General features: G+C 34.8%; 1 protein-coding gene across 1 annotated transcript in view; it reads left to right on the forward strand.

Annotated features, from left to right (window-relative positions):
- The window catches only part of DNAH7 (dynein axonemal heavy chain 7), a 330,709-nt gene that overhangs the window by 152,740 nt on the left and 163,553 nt on the right, over window positions 1-14,416 (forward strand). The window contains exons 24-27 of the mRNA XM_032755099.2: window positions 4,081-4,249; window positions 7,261-7,363; window positions 7,484-7,611; window positions 13,739-13,951. Of these exons, the coding sequence (XP_032610990.2) occupies window positions 4,081-4,249; window positions 7,261-7,363; window positions 7,484-7,611; window positions 13,739-13,951 (613 nt within the window). The remainder of the gene's footprint in view (window positions 1-4,080; window positions 4,250-7,260; window positions 7,364-7,483; window positions 7,612-13,738; window positions 13,952-14,416) is intronic.

Raw genomic sequence — 14,416 nt, forward strand, 5'->3', positions numbered from 1 at the left:
TTCAATCAGATGGGAAAGGCAGTTTAAAAAACAATTACAATACCGTGTACTGAGTGAAATATTAGAGGTAAACATTAGGTGCTACAAATATATTAATCCAGAGGGGAATGGAAGTTCATGGGGGAATGCTCTGAGAAGGAAATTGTTAATAAAAGATCTGGGGCTGGGCGCGGTGGCTCACGCCTGTAATCTCAGCACTTTGAGAGGCCAAGGTGGGCAGATCATGAGGTCAGGAGATTGAGACCAGCCTGGCCAACGTGGTGAAACCCCGTTTCTACTAAAAATACAAAAACTTACTGGGCATGGTGGTGGGCACCTGTAATCCCAGCTACTCAGGAGGCTGAGGCAGGAGAATCGCTTGAACCCGGAAGGCAGAGGGTTGCAGTGAGCCAAGATTGTGCCACTGCACTCCAGCCTGGACGACAGAGCGAGACTCCGTCTCAAAACAAACAAAAAACAAACAACAACAACAACAACAAAAACATCTGGATGGAGATCTTGTATTAGGAGATCTAATATTGAAGGATAAGGAGATTTAGCCAAATGAAAATGAAGAGGGGCTGGCTCTGTATTCTTTGACTAGCAAGTATAACACCCTTACATTTCATGTGATTCATAAACTATTTAGACTTATTTAAATCATCTTGTTTTGTGCTTTATACGAAAATAAAGAGGGGCTGGCTCTATTCTTTGACTAGCAAGTATAACACATTTACGTTTAATGTGATTCATAAACTATTTGGACTTACTCAAATCATCTTATTTTGTGCTTTATATTCTCCAAGTTTAACATTTTATTTTGTTTTGCTTTGTTTTTCTTGTGTCCTTTTAGTAAGCGATTGAGTTTTCTTTATTCATTTATATGAATATAACATGGGATATGATATGGGCTATGATATAGGATGCTGTTTCTATTCTCTTAAAGGTTATCTTACATTTAGTAAAAGAATGCCTATTTTGCTTAATAAAGCCTAAAGTTAATAAATATCTCTATTCTCTTTCTGAATAATAAAATGTCTTTAACTACTTTAACTCCAGGTTCCTATCTCTTATATTCCAAATACTAAATTAAACTTTGTTTTTAAATTTCTTTCCAGAAAATTAGTCATTTTAACTAGTTTATTGAATAAACCAGTTTTAGGATGCAAGCAGAAAGCAATTTTATTCTTTCTTATTACTGTTTTTTTAAAGTTGCTCTATTAAATAAATATTTCTCATTCCTGAATGAAATCTAGGGTAGATGCCCTAGCTTTTCTGGTCACTCTAAAATATTAATTATAAGTGTCATTTTTTAAAATAATAAAGGTCTACTTACATCTAATATCAAAATTAATAATAGCTCCTATCCAATTTAAAGCTTCCTTCTCCCTTAGCTCAAGCCTGCCTCAGGCTGAGAGCCTGAATTTGGAAAATAGATGTGGTCAATTTTTTAGCTATTTTTATCCCTATCCTTGGTTTCATCCCTCAATAGCTTATCTTTTGCTTCTCCCAGTATTGGAGGTTGAAGGGGAGAAAACAGAAAGAAGTAGGTTTATATGTGACAAGTGTCTTGTGTGACAACTATCTCTTGGCTGTATAGTGATGTCTTGTGATGGCACAAGCCCAGATGTGCCAGATCTTCCAAGGGATGTTTATGCGGGTTCCTTAAAGCCCCTCCAGTGACTGGGTTCTCCCAGCTGTGGAAAATGCCTTCTTGGGCTGGCCACAGGTGGCTTTTGCTTCAGCCGCTGAGGCTTACCACACACAGACCCTCTTTTGGGGATTTTCTCCTGTTTCAGATGGGCCTTCTGCATAGGGTCCCGTTCAGTGTGACTCAAATCTGGCTCTCGGGATCTGGACCTGGCCAGGTGATAGACACATTTGTTTTGCCAGCAGTGGGAACACATCTCTCTATTTCTTTTCTCCCATTCTGCCATCAGGAGAAGCTCCAGGCATCTTTTCACCTTGAAATGTTTTCGGTTGTGAGTCAGCACTCAAGTTCCTGTGCTCTAGAAAATCCAGGGGGCAGATGGCGTGTCGAGCTTTCTGAGTAGTCTCAAAGGCCCCTCAGTTAGCTTGGGAGAGGGAGAAGTGCTGCTCTTTCTTCCACCATACAGAGAGAGGTAAAAAATACAAAACACCAATGATTCTTTCCAAAGAATTGCTCACTCGTGATCACTCACTTACGGTCTTCTCATCTAATTTTTATATGCCCTGATGATAGCTAATGTTCCAAACCAATTTCACCATCTATAAGATAAGATGAGCTGGTATTTATTCTCAGCTTGGGGCTTTAGTCAAAATTCCAAGAAAGAACCCTGTTAAATAAAGTGTTACATATTTTTTACTATTAATATACAGTTGTACCAAAAATTTTTATCATTTTCTTTACTCACCAGTGCTGCTTGCTTTGCCTTACTTTTGGTTTAATTTTCTTCCCCTTACTAGGCAATGTCTTCTAGTAATTGTTCCGGGGAGGCTCTGCAAGTAATGAGCTCTGTCAGTCTTTGTCTAAAAATGCTTCTTTGTGTGTCTTTGCTCAATTATTAAATGACAGATTAGCTAGGTATAGTAGTGTAGATGAACAGTAGTTTTCCCTCAGCCCTTAAAACTCGTTATTCTCCTGGCATCCATTGCTACTGCTGGTAAGTCCCTGTTATTCTTATTCTTTTATAGGTAATTTTCTTTTCTCTGTTATAGTTTTTAAGATTTCTCTTTATTGTTGATGCTTGCTGTAAAGTTACTAGATGTAGATTAGTTTTTATTTATCCTGTTTGGGCCTTTTTCCATTCATGTTTTTCTTGAATTCTGAAAAATTTTCAGCCATTGCTGTTTAAATTTTGCTTCTTCCTCATTTTCTTCCTTCTATGTCTCAACTTTTCTTACATTCAGTCTGTGTATCTCTTTGAGTAATTTTCAGTGCATAATTTTCTGTTTCCTTATGTTTATTTTGCTATTTAACTTGTTCACTGAGTTTTTAAATTATATTTTTATTGCTAGAGTTTCAAATTGTCTCATTTATAAAATTGGCTTCTGTTTTTCTCTCACAATTTTTTGGTGTCTATTGCTTTGTATTTAAAATCTCATTTAACAGACCAGCAGGATACCATAGAGAGTAGGACGCCATTTATATAATAACACTGTTTGTTCATCCGCTTTTGCCACAGCAAGTCTGACTCCTAACTCTTATCTCTCTCTCCTGTTTGAACTGTGAGCTCATTTTAGTAGTGATAGTTTCCCCCTGCAGTCTTGCATGTTGTCACCCGCGGAAGTGTCCGTAAGGAGCAGTTTCATATTTATCTCTGAGGAGGACTCTAGAGTTTTTTCTGGTTCAGAACAAAATGTTAATTTATCATTTTGGATTAATGTGCCCATGACTAGTAGAATTTTGGACCTCTTTTTCCCTGCACGAACGATACAAGCTTTTCATCAGGCCCTGCATGAAGGGTAGGCTTCCTTGTCTCTTCCATAATTGACTCTTCTTTGTCTCTCTCCAGTAGGTTGCTGGAGTGATTTTAGTTTCCATTTAGAGACAAGACAGCCTTTTAAGACTTCTAGATTTATATAGGTGAATCCATTCCAGCTCCCCACATTGCTCACTTCTGAGGGTTTATTTTCTGTTTCTATCTGAGCATAAATATACTCATTTATTTATATACTGATCCCGAAACAATCTTTTAGTGTCTAATTCTCTGGCTTTGCATTTCCTCTTCATTGGTAATTTTCTTTTCATTCTTTCAAAAATGGCCATGTATTTTAAATTATTATTTGTTTTCTTTTCTGTAACATTTCCATATGCTTATAGTTGGGGAATTGGGGGATTCAAGGTCAGATGAATTCTTCATATTGGCCAGAAATCAACATTAAATTTCAAAAGTGAATTTGTTCTCAATGTGACATATATATAGCTATTCAGAAATAAAATATAATAACAGACAAAGTAATGAACTCTAAGAGATTTTCAGAGGTTACTGGGAAGGAAGAAATTATCAAAGAGGAAGTTGGAGGTTTGGTTCTCAATTTAACCTTTTTCTCTTCTTGGCATGTGAGTGGAAAAAAATCACATTGTTCTACAAAGAATGTCTATTTCATATGTTTCAGAACCTTATTTGGAGCCCTTCATTTGCACCTCGGAGGAGCGCCTGAGGGTCCAGCTGGCACTGGGAAGACTGAAACTACCAAGGATTTGGCAAAAGCTGTAGCCAAACAATGTGTTGTTTTCAACTGCTCGGATGGGTTGGATTATTTGGCTTTGGGAAAATTCTTTAAGGTTCGAATTAACTCCTCATTTCTTTACAACAGGATAACTGATCAGAGATGGTTATTTATGATGCAACATAATTGAATACAAGTAAAATATTTACTGTAGCTTAAATAAAAGTAAAAATTGAAGCACTATCTCAATAATTCTTAAAGGAAATAAGGTTATAGCAAAACCCTATTTGCAGAGAATCTCTACTTCCCTCTCCAGTCCCTACTGTAACAAGTCATTATTACTGGTTGGAATAAGTGGTGTCCCTTAAATACATTGGAGCAGAGAAGAGTTTGAGAACAATTGCATCGTGTAAAGGTTGTGGGATTCTAAAGACATCTTTAACCTGCAGATCTTGTTTTTGAGAAGTTATTTTGAGTTAGTAATTTACTTTTATAAACATATTCTAATCAATCATTTCAGTGAACTTGAAATCTTAAGTTTTATTATTTGTTTTTATTTTTAAAAATTTATTTTTATTTATACATTATAGATGTACATATTTTCAGGTTACATGTGATAATTTAATAATTTGTAAAGATCAAATCAGTGTATTACTTTTTTTTTGGTTCTAAGTTAGATTCTTACTCTTGTCGGTCCATGAGCTTCAAAAGGTAGAATTAGAGATACCAAGTCCCTGCCTATAAACATCTGATCATTTTAGCAGCTTGTGGCTATAGCCTGTTATTCCTTAAAATGTTAGGTGACACAACTGAACACAAAATGATCCATTTGAAATTATATATTTATTTATGTTTTTCTGTAATTTTTCAAAGCACATTTTATTTTATTTTTATTTCCAATTTTTATTTTAGCTTCCAGGGGTACAGGTGCAGGTTTGTTACATGGGTAGATTGTGTGTTGCGAGAGTTTATCTGGTGTACAGATAATTTTGTCACCCAGATAATCATCATAATAGCCAATAGGTAGTTTTTCAATCCTCACTGTCCTCCCACCCTCCACCCCCAAATAGGCCCCAGTGTCCATTGTTCTTTTCTTTGTGTCCATGTGTATGCAAAGCACATTTTAAAGATTCTAGAATGTTTATGTTTCCAAATTTTCTCCAGAAAAAGTTAACATTAAAAAAGATAAACAAACTAACAAAATAGAATATACCAACCCTAACCCATGCAGTAAACTGTTCCTGGCTGGAATATGACTGATCTGGAGTTTAATTACTCTCCATTTGTGATACTGGAATGATTAGAATTAGAACTTTTAAAAGCTCAAAATTGTAATTAATAAAATATGAAGAAAACATTTAAATGACCAATTAACATTTTAATTCATTCTCTGTAATGATTTACAACCTTGTTGAAATGAGTACTATTCCCAATAGCAAAGATATGGAATCAACCTAAGTGTCCATCAGTGGAGAAGTGGATAAAGAAAATAGGGTGTATCTATACAATGAAATACAATTCAGCCATAAAAAAGAATGAAATTGTGTCTTTTGCGGCAACGTGGATGGAACTAGAGGTCATTATCTTCAATGAAACAAGCCAGGCACAGAAAGTCAAATATCCCATGTTCTCACTCATAAGTGGGTGCTAAGAAATCTGTACACGTGGCTGTAGAGAGTAGAATGATAGAAATGGAAGGGTGCAAAGGTGGGAGAGGGGTGGGATGAGAGATTACTTAATAGGGGCGATGTATGTTATGCGGGTGATGGATACCATAAAATGGTATGGATACCAAAACGGTATGATACCAGTGTATGTTATTCAAGTAATGGATACCAAATTGCATAGTGACTCAGTCACTATGCAATCTATGCATGTAACAAAATTGTACGTATTTTATTTGTACATAAATTTGTACAAATAAAAATATATAAATAAAAAAAACTAAAGAATTCTACATGCAATTTGAATAGCCATTACATTATTAAATGTCTAAAGAAATGTCTAGTATATATTGCTCAGTTTTTGAATCCATGTAATGACCATTCTTTTATTTAGAGTCATGAACTTAATAGTATTAAATTTGCTTATTAGTATTTGTAAATAGCTTCTTTGCATAGGGATTGTGCTGAATAATGGGGGTAGAAAATTAGAAAGACATGATTTTTATTATCAAGAATCTCAAAATTTATATAACTGTTTGAATATGACTTCCAAAGCATTCTGTTCTCTGTGATTTGTTGTCATGCATTAGAGGTCAAAGTCATTTATAGGGTCTTCTCCAACTAATGAGAATGTACTATTCATGCATAGAGTTCGTGTACAATCCAGTGTGGTTCAGGAAAATGCAATGTGTAAAAATCGAAGGTCAGCTGCTATAATCTGTGTGGCTTTGTGCTAATTACTTAACATCTCATATGGCATAGCCTTAGTGTCCTTGCATAAAATATGCATACGAAGTGCTGTGAGTCACGGTTGGCACATACAATGTACTCGATGTAACACATGCATGTGTGTGCTGCATGCACACACAATCTATAAAATGTATGTTCAGTACATATTTGTTGAATCATCTGATGTTTTTAAAAGTAAATCTGAATTCAGATGAAACTACTCATGCTTGATTTTCCAGTTTTTCCTTGTGATCAAATGGCACATATCTGTGAGGTAGCTGTGGGTTACGACCACAAACCAGGGCCTTAAACTATGGTGGTTGGCTATTAAGGTGCTCATACCACAAGGCAGTCTTATTGGCAACAGAAGTCATCTTATTTAGATGGTTATTATAACCTATGCTATAAAATCCATGTGGAGTAAGCAAATAAAATCAACTTGTAAATAAAAAGCAGGAAAGGCTTTGAGATTATAGTGTATGTCTAAATGCTAAAAAAAAATGCAGAAAGGAGAAAAATGTTAATTGGAAAATTTTCCAATTGATCAAACTCTTTTACTCATGCGGAATAATGAATTGGTAATGAAAAAATCAGCTGTCTTTAAAGATAAAGGCGAATAAGCAATTTCCTTGACAGGATATTAAATCCTTGAAAAGATCAGGTGAAAATACAACATTTCAATGCAATATTGAATCAGATAAAGTCAAAAATTTTCATTATTCTTTTCTCATAGGGACTGTTATCTTGTGGAGCCTGGGCTTGCTTTGATGAGTTTAACAGAATTGATTTGGAAGTACTCTCTGTGGTTGCTCAACAAATCCTTACTATCCAAAGAGGTAATGGACTAGTTTGTCTTTGCATTCTGTGAAAATAAAAGAAATATGAGAGGTAATGAGTGGCACAGCTCACGTTTATATGTGTTATTACTAAGTCATTTCATTCCTGATTACCTGCAGGTATTAATGCAGGTGCTGATATACTGATGTTTGAAGGAACTGAACTAAAACTTGACCCCACGTGTGCTGTCTTTATAACAATGAACCCTGGGTATGCTGGGCGATCAGAACTGCCAGATAACCTGAAGGTATGGAAGGAGTTATTATATAATCTATTTCTTCTCTATAATTTACAAAGTTAATATATGAAAAGGGCTGGGCATGGTGACTAACGCCTATAATCCTAGCACTTTGGGAGGCTGAGGTGGTGGGAGGATCACTTGAACTCAGGTGTTTGAGACCAGCCTGGGCATAGTGAGACCTTGTCTCTTAAAAAAAAAAAAAAGAAAGAAAGAAAATATTTTAAAAGTATGTGTGTGTCTGTGTGTGTGTGAAAAGAAAGAATATGCTATCCTTGAGTTTATATAAAATATTTTTTTTAGTTATAATGTTTAGAAAATTGTTTTAGAAAACAATTTTTAAAGCTTTGAGTATCTTTACAGAGTAAATATCCACACCAGGAACAATTCCCAAACTATTTATTTTTAAAATAGTGCTAATTTTGAAAAATTACAAAATATAGAAAAATACTAAGGGTGTACCCATTCTACTGCTTACTGTAGATTGTGTCTCCTTACTTTTAAATGCCTTTTTACAATGCTGGAAGCACACTATTGTGTATGCTGAGTGGGTTTTTTTCGTGTTAATATTATAACATGAGCATGTTCCCATCTTTATAAGCATAATTCCAACTATTAATACATTTACTGAACTGTAGCTTACTTTTGGACATTCAGTTTGCTTTCAGTTTTCCTGCATTATAAATAATATCACAATGAGTAGTTTTTACTAAAGGTGTTTCTCTATTTTGAAATATTTCTTTAGATGGAGTCATGGGACTAAGATATTTATTGCTAAATTGTGCTCCAAGACAGGTTGAAATTATTTTCATCCCATACCAGTTCTCAATTTTCATTGACACTCAGCATTAATTTTTTAATGAAAAAGAACAAAACACTTTCTTGAATTGACCAGACTTTACTTAAAAAAAAAAAAAAACCATTTTCTTTGATTATTAGTAAAATAGGACATTTTCCCCATATTTTGGTTAACCATTTTATATCCTTTTCTGATGAATTGCATATGTATGGCACATATACAGACAGCAATGTTGAAGAATAATGTAATAGTAATTGTGGATCCAAAACCAAATCTCCTGACTAGTTCCTGTATTACTTCCACACTTCACATGCTTACACTGACAGCTTCCCAGAAAGAAAACTAAATGAGCAGTTTTTCTTTTCCACCAAAAAGACTTGATATGACTGATTGCTGCTGAGTGTTTTTGTATTTCCATTTCATGCCCGTTTATATGTTAAGTCTTATGTTTTAGTATTTTGCCTTAGTGAAGGAAGGCATGATTAACAAATGAAAAACGGTAAATCCTCTTCTATCTAAGAAATATTTTACAAGTTTTATTTGGCATTTTCTTTTGGAAAGCCTTTTTTGTTGTTGTTGCAGTTCTTGTATTTGTTCGCTGTGTTATTCTTTTATTTGGTAGGATCAATCTGAATATGTAAATTTGCAAAGGTAGGAAAAACCAAAATCTGTGAGTAGCTTGTTATAGAAAGCTGGGAGCCATTATTGGTTGAGTTTGTTAATGCGCTCTGCAGACTTTTCCACGGTTTTATTTACTGTGCAGGTTGAAACAGTGCTAACATATTCACCTGGTAGTTCCTGGGGATAATGTATTTTCCTTCTACATGAGGCCAAAAGCTGTTCTCAATTCTGATAGCTTCTCCTATTGTGCAGCCTTCTTGGTTCAAGCTTCTATAGAGCATCTGTTTTCAGGTATATATGGAAATACCAAATACCTAACAAGTCTGAAATGAAAGAGTTACATATTCCCTAAAAAATAATAAAAGCCTGTTGGGGCCCAGCAAGTATCATTACCAGTCTTCAGAATCATTCTCAAAAACTCCCTCTTCTTCACCTGATGATTCAGTCAGTCACCAAGCCCAGGGTTTCCATTTCACACAACTCCTACAATCCCTGCAGCACTGACCTGGTCCCCCTGCCACACCTTGCTGCTCCCTGCCTTCTGTCTTCTCCTGTGTGTCTTATTGTAGTAGCTCACTTGTCATCAATTTCTTCTCTATTGAAATTCACTATAATGAATTCCCCATCACAGTGCTACCAGTGTTATCTATCAAAAGAAATCTAATCATATAATCTTCAACTTTAAAAAACTGCTGGGCTCCTTTTTGTCCATGGACTAAAGTTCAGATTTCTTAGTACAATCTACAAGACCCTTGGCATGAGGACTCAGTTGCATCTGTCCTGTCATTTCCCTGCCTCTGTCTGTTACACTGGGCCTCACTAGCCTCTGAAGGTCCCTTGCCTTTCTACATGCTATTTTCTCTCTCAAGTGCTCCACTAGGCTGCATCTTTCCTGTCTGACAAATTCATGCTCATCCTTTAAACTAGCAGTGAACACTAAACATACGTACAGTTCAGATCTGACCTTCTGGGTGAAGTCCCTGGACTTGGCTGAGGTTTATAGCTGAATCCTGTCATGTGCATGTCCATGGGTTCTTCAGGGACTGTCCCATTAGGAGGAGTCTACTTGTAATTCCTGAGGCTTGAGTGATGGATTCTGTTTCTCCAGTTGTCATTGCCTTCTCTCTGCCTGGATCTCTGTGGTCAACTCCATGTAAACTTCACTGTTGGAGAGCTCTCACTCTGCCAGGAGGTATGTAGGGCAGCACTTATAGAGCTTCAGTGTGGCCCTTCTTTGTTGTGTTCCACGCATAAATCCTTTTCCCAACAAACCCTGGGTATTAATCCTGCTACCACAGGTCACTATCCTTTTTCAGACATGAGTCAGGCACCAGGCCATATCTCCTGAAATGCAGGAATATCTACCAAGCTCTTACAGAATTTGGGTGTAGTGAGGAGGGTTGTGGGGACTCAGAGCATAATGACAGCTCCCTTCAAAGGGAATATTTTCACAACTCCTTCCTCTCTCAAATATTTTGTAATCTACAAGTAGATGAGAGGGTTCAAGGTTGTAGACATTTCCTTTGTAGATTTTGTATGTTGAGAAGATCATACTCACTTTAGTAACTGATGTATCATATCATACAGAAAGAGTCCCATTTTGACATCCTGTTACATTTAGACAAAATCTGCATAATAAAGCAATTTCTTAAATACATCTTCACTTTAGAGAAGCTATATTTTAGATTTAAACTATCCTGAAGAATCAGTAGTCAGTGATCATTTTAGAATAGTTTGTTAGAAGCCACGGTAAAACAGACGCATTCTAGATCTCCTAATGTCACAAAGCCAATAAAGTGATACGTAGCTTTTCAGAGTATATGTAGGATGAAACACAAATAGTATTGAGGGGAAAAAACAAAGTAGATCCTAAATCCTCCGTTTCATTCAACTAAAATCCAGCTTTTCCTGAACAGATCAAAATATTTATAAAATCAATTTGCAGTTTCTTAAATGGTAAAAAGTTATTGCTTGAATTTTTTTATTGTACCAATATGTAGTCCTTTGAAAGCATGCTCCAGAGAGTATACACATTTCCTTATGTACCACCCTCCTTCTTCCACCAATAGAGCAGAAGCAGTAGAACAGCTATTCTTGATCATTTATTTTTGCTGAGATAAACATGAAGATTATGTTCACATGGATTACATGCACTGGAATTTACTCAAGTCTTGGCATGTTACCTGGATCTGTACCCTCTTTGTTTTCACACTCAACAAACTATGTCACTGGTTAAGCTAGAATCCAATTTAATTTTTTTAACAAAGCACTAAATTATCTTCAAACTTACTGCTATTACCAACAAATTATTTCTGGTACATCCAAAATCGAACCACATTATATCTGTATGCTGCACAACCTGTTTGAGAATCACTGGTTTAGGCTTCAAAAATATTTCAATCAGGATGTTTTTCAGTGTGTTAAGTATCATTGTTCAGTCATTGGTGGAGGACTCCTAATAAATGGAATATCATGATACCCCTTGACACTTCTTTACCTCACTTTATTTTTTGTTCTGTGAGTCAGAAATATGTCTGCTTCATCATTTTCCACAACCGTATTGCTAACAGTGCTAAGAGGTGAATAGGATATTTGTGAAGTAACTAGGGTGGTCAAAGGGAAACCTACAACACACAGTCCTGGATGTTGACCTCAAACTAGTAGTAATTTATGCTGTTGTAGAAAAACTTTATCACCCTAACCCCGTTGACTGGCTGACTGATTCGTTAATTCAGTCATTCTCTCTTTCAATTCTTTAAAAAAGTAGTTGTTGAGAACCTACCCTTTAAAAGAGATACCAACTATATAGCAATTCTCATGCTCTTTTTTCCCTCGTGTGTAGTGGTTAGAACACTTGCTTAAGCTTTTTTATTTCAAGTTATTTGCTCAGATTATATTTTTTAGACATTTTATTCTTTCCATTCTTTAATGGTAACCTTATTGATAAAATAGCAGCACTATGGCCTCTAACTAGTAATTAACACAACACATTAGAAGGATCTTACTTGATACAAATCTTCGAATTGTTCTCAACTTGGAAGAGTCATAATAGATCATTTAAGCAAGATGTTCTTATTTTCTATCTACCTTGAGTTTTTGGTAATTCAACTAATTCCCAGAATGTATTTATGAACTATCTGACTATGATTGTCATTCACTAGAATAACTTCTTTTTCCCTTAGAATATTGCTGTTTTCCATATTTTGTACAAGAAAGTCATGTTTTAATACATGAGCTATTGAAGTGAGTCCTCATACACACTAATATTCTATACCTAAATTCTTATTTATTCTTTTAAAATATATTGTTTTCTATTTACTTACCATCAAAAACATCATATAACCTCAGTATTTTAAATATCATGAGAAAAAGTTATCTTTACAATTTGTAAAATTGATTTATCTCTAATAATAATCTATTATTTCCAGTTTTCTTTCCTTTATTATGGTTGCTGAAAGACTGACATTGTGACTTTGGATTCAAAAAAGTTAAAAATATCTCAAAATGGATAATTTATCTAACACTAACATAATCTGGTAAACCCTAGATTACATAATTAAGTAGATCCCTGTAGGGCCTTGCTTGAAGCCCAGTCTTCCAACATGGGGACACTCAGCAGCCCAGATGAGAAACCCAACTTTTGAACATCCTGGGAGAGTCTGAGGTTCTGTAACATGTTGCTCCCCATGAAGAATATAATGTAATTGAAATTGAACACTTAGACGAAAAAGAATTGATACAAAAAGCTAATGATATATTTATTATATACACAACAGGAAATTGATTTTTTAAGTTGCTTTTTATCTATATGATTTGAACATTAAAATTTATTTTATATTTTCAGAAGCCAGGAATTGGTCTATTTTTTTTGTCTACTTTTTAAACTTCCAGGTCAATGATTTTTTTATTGAAGTATGATTGACAAATAAACATCATACATATTTAAGGTGTACAATGTGATGTTTTGATATACATATACATCGTGTAACAATACCCCTAATCAAGCCAATCAACTTATCCACCACCTCACATATATACTTTCTCTGTTTTCTTTCTGTTGGTAACACTTAAGATCTACTCTCTTAGCAAATTTCAAGAATACAATACATTATTATTAATGGACTATGAACATTAAAATGTAATGCTATTGTAGAAAAGGTATAAAGTCATAACATTATGAAATAAAGAGTATGATTATCTTTACAATGGTCTTTTTATTTTAATTTTCTAACCTCTTTATACATTTTTACCTTTTAAAATTATTCTTAATTGACATATAATAATTGCATATATTTATTGAGTAGAGAGTGATATTTTGATGCATGTAAACGATGTGTAATGATCAAATCAGGGTATAGTGTGTCTATCACTTCAAATATTTATCATTTATTTGTGTTGGAAACATTCAAATTCTTCTCTTTTAGCTATTTAAAAATATGGAATAAATTATTTTTAACTATGATCACCCCACAGTGCTACAGTACACTAGAATTTATTTCTTTTATGTACCTGAAGTTTTGCATTTGTTAACCAGCCTCTCCCTATTGCCCCACCTCACCTTTCCCAGCCTCTAGTTACCACTATTTTACTCTCTACTTCTATGAGATAAACTTTTTTAGCTTCCACATATTACTGGGAACGTGTGGTATTTATCTTTCCATGCCTAGCTTATTTTATGATGATCCTTTTAAAAGTAACTTTTCTACCTACCCATAGGCTCTCTTTCGGACAGTAGCAATGATGGTGCCTGACTATGCCATGATTGCTGAAATAGTCCTGTACTCTTGTGGGTTTGTCACTGCTCGGCCACTGTCTGTAAAAATTGTGGCTACGTATCGCTTGTGTTCAGAGCAGCTGTCATCTCAACATCACTACGACTATGGAATGAGAGCCGTGAAGTCAGTTCTTACTGCTGCTGGGAATCTGAAGGTAGAGAACACAATATTTCTTACTTGTAAATTTCCAGCCTAATGGGTCTTCACAAAATTCCAATAACTTGTTGGTTTCATTAATTGATTGAAAAAAATCAATTATGACACCAAAAATGTATTATCTTGTACACATGAAAAAAAAAATTTTATAATGATCTGTAAAACCTTGCACATGTAATTCTTAGTGATTTGAGTTCTGTTTCATTAACGGGGTACTACCAAGGAATAAAATTGCTTACTCCTGAGAAATGTTTTAAATACTTTCAGTCTATATAAACATATAAACAAATATAGCATTAAATGAAATAAGTATAATTAATATACACAAAAGACTCTAAATATTGTCACTTATTATAATTACACAATTGCAGCCAACTGTGGACTAGCAGTAATAGATCTGCAGTATGTTGTTTACCTTCAAAATGGTCTTAATTGTAACTGTAATATATGAAAGCCCAAATAC

This window comes from Hylobates moloch, unplaced genomic scaffold, assembly GCF_009828535.3.
Source record: "Hylobates moloch isolate HMO894 unplaced genomic scaffold, HMol_V3 SCAFFOLD_1, whole genome shotgun sequence".
NCBI lineage: Eukaryota > Metazoa > Chordata > Mammalia > Primates > Hylobatidae > Hylobates > Hylobates moloch.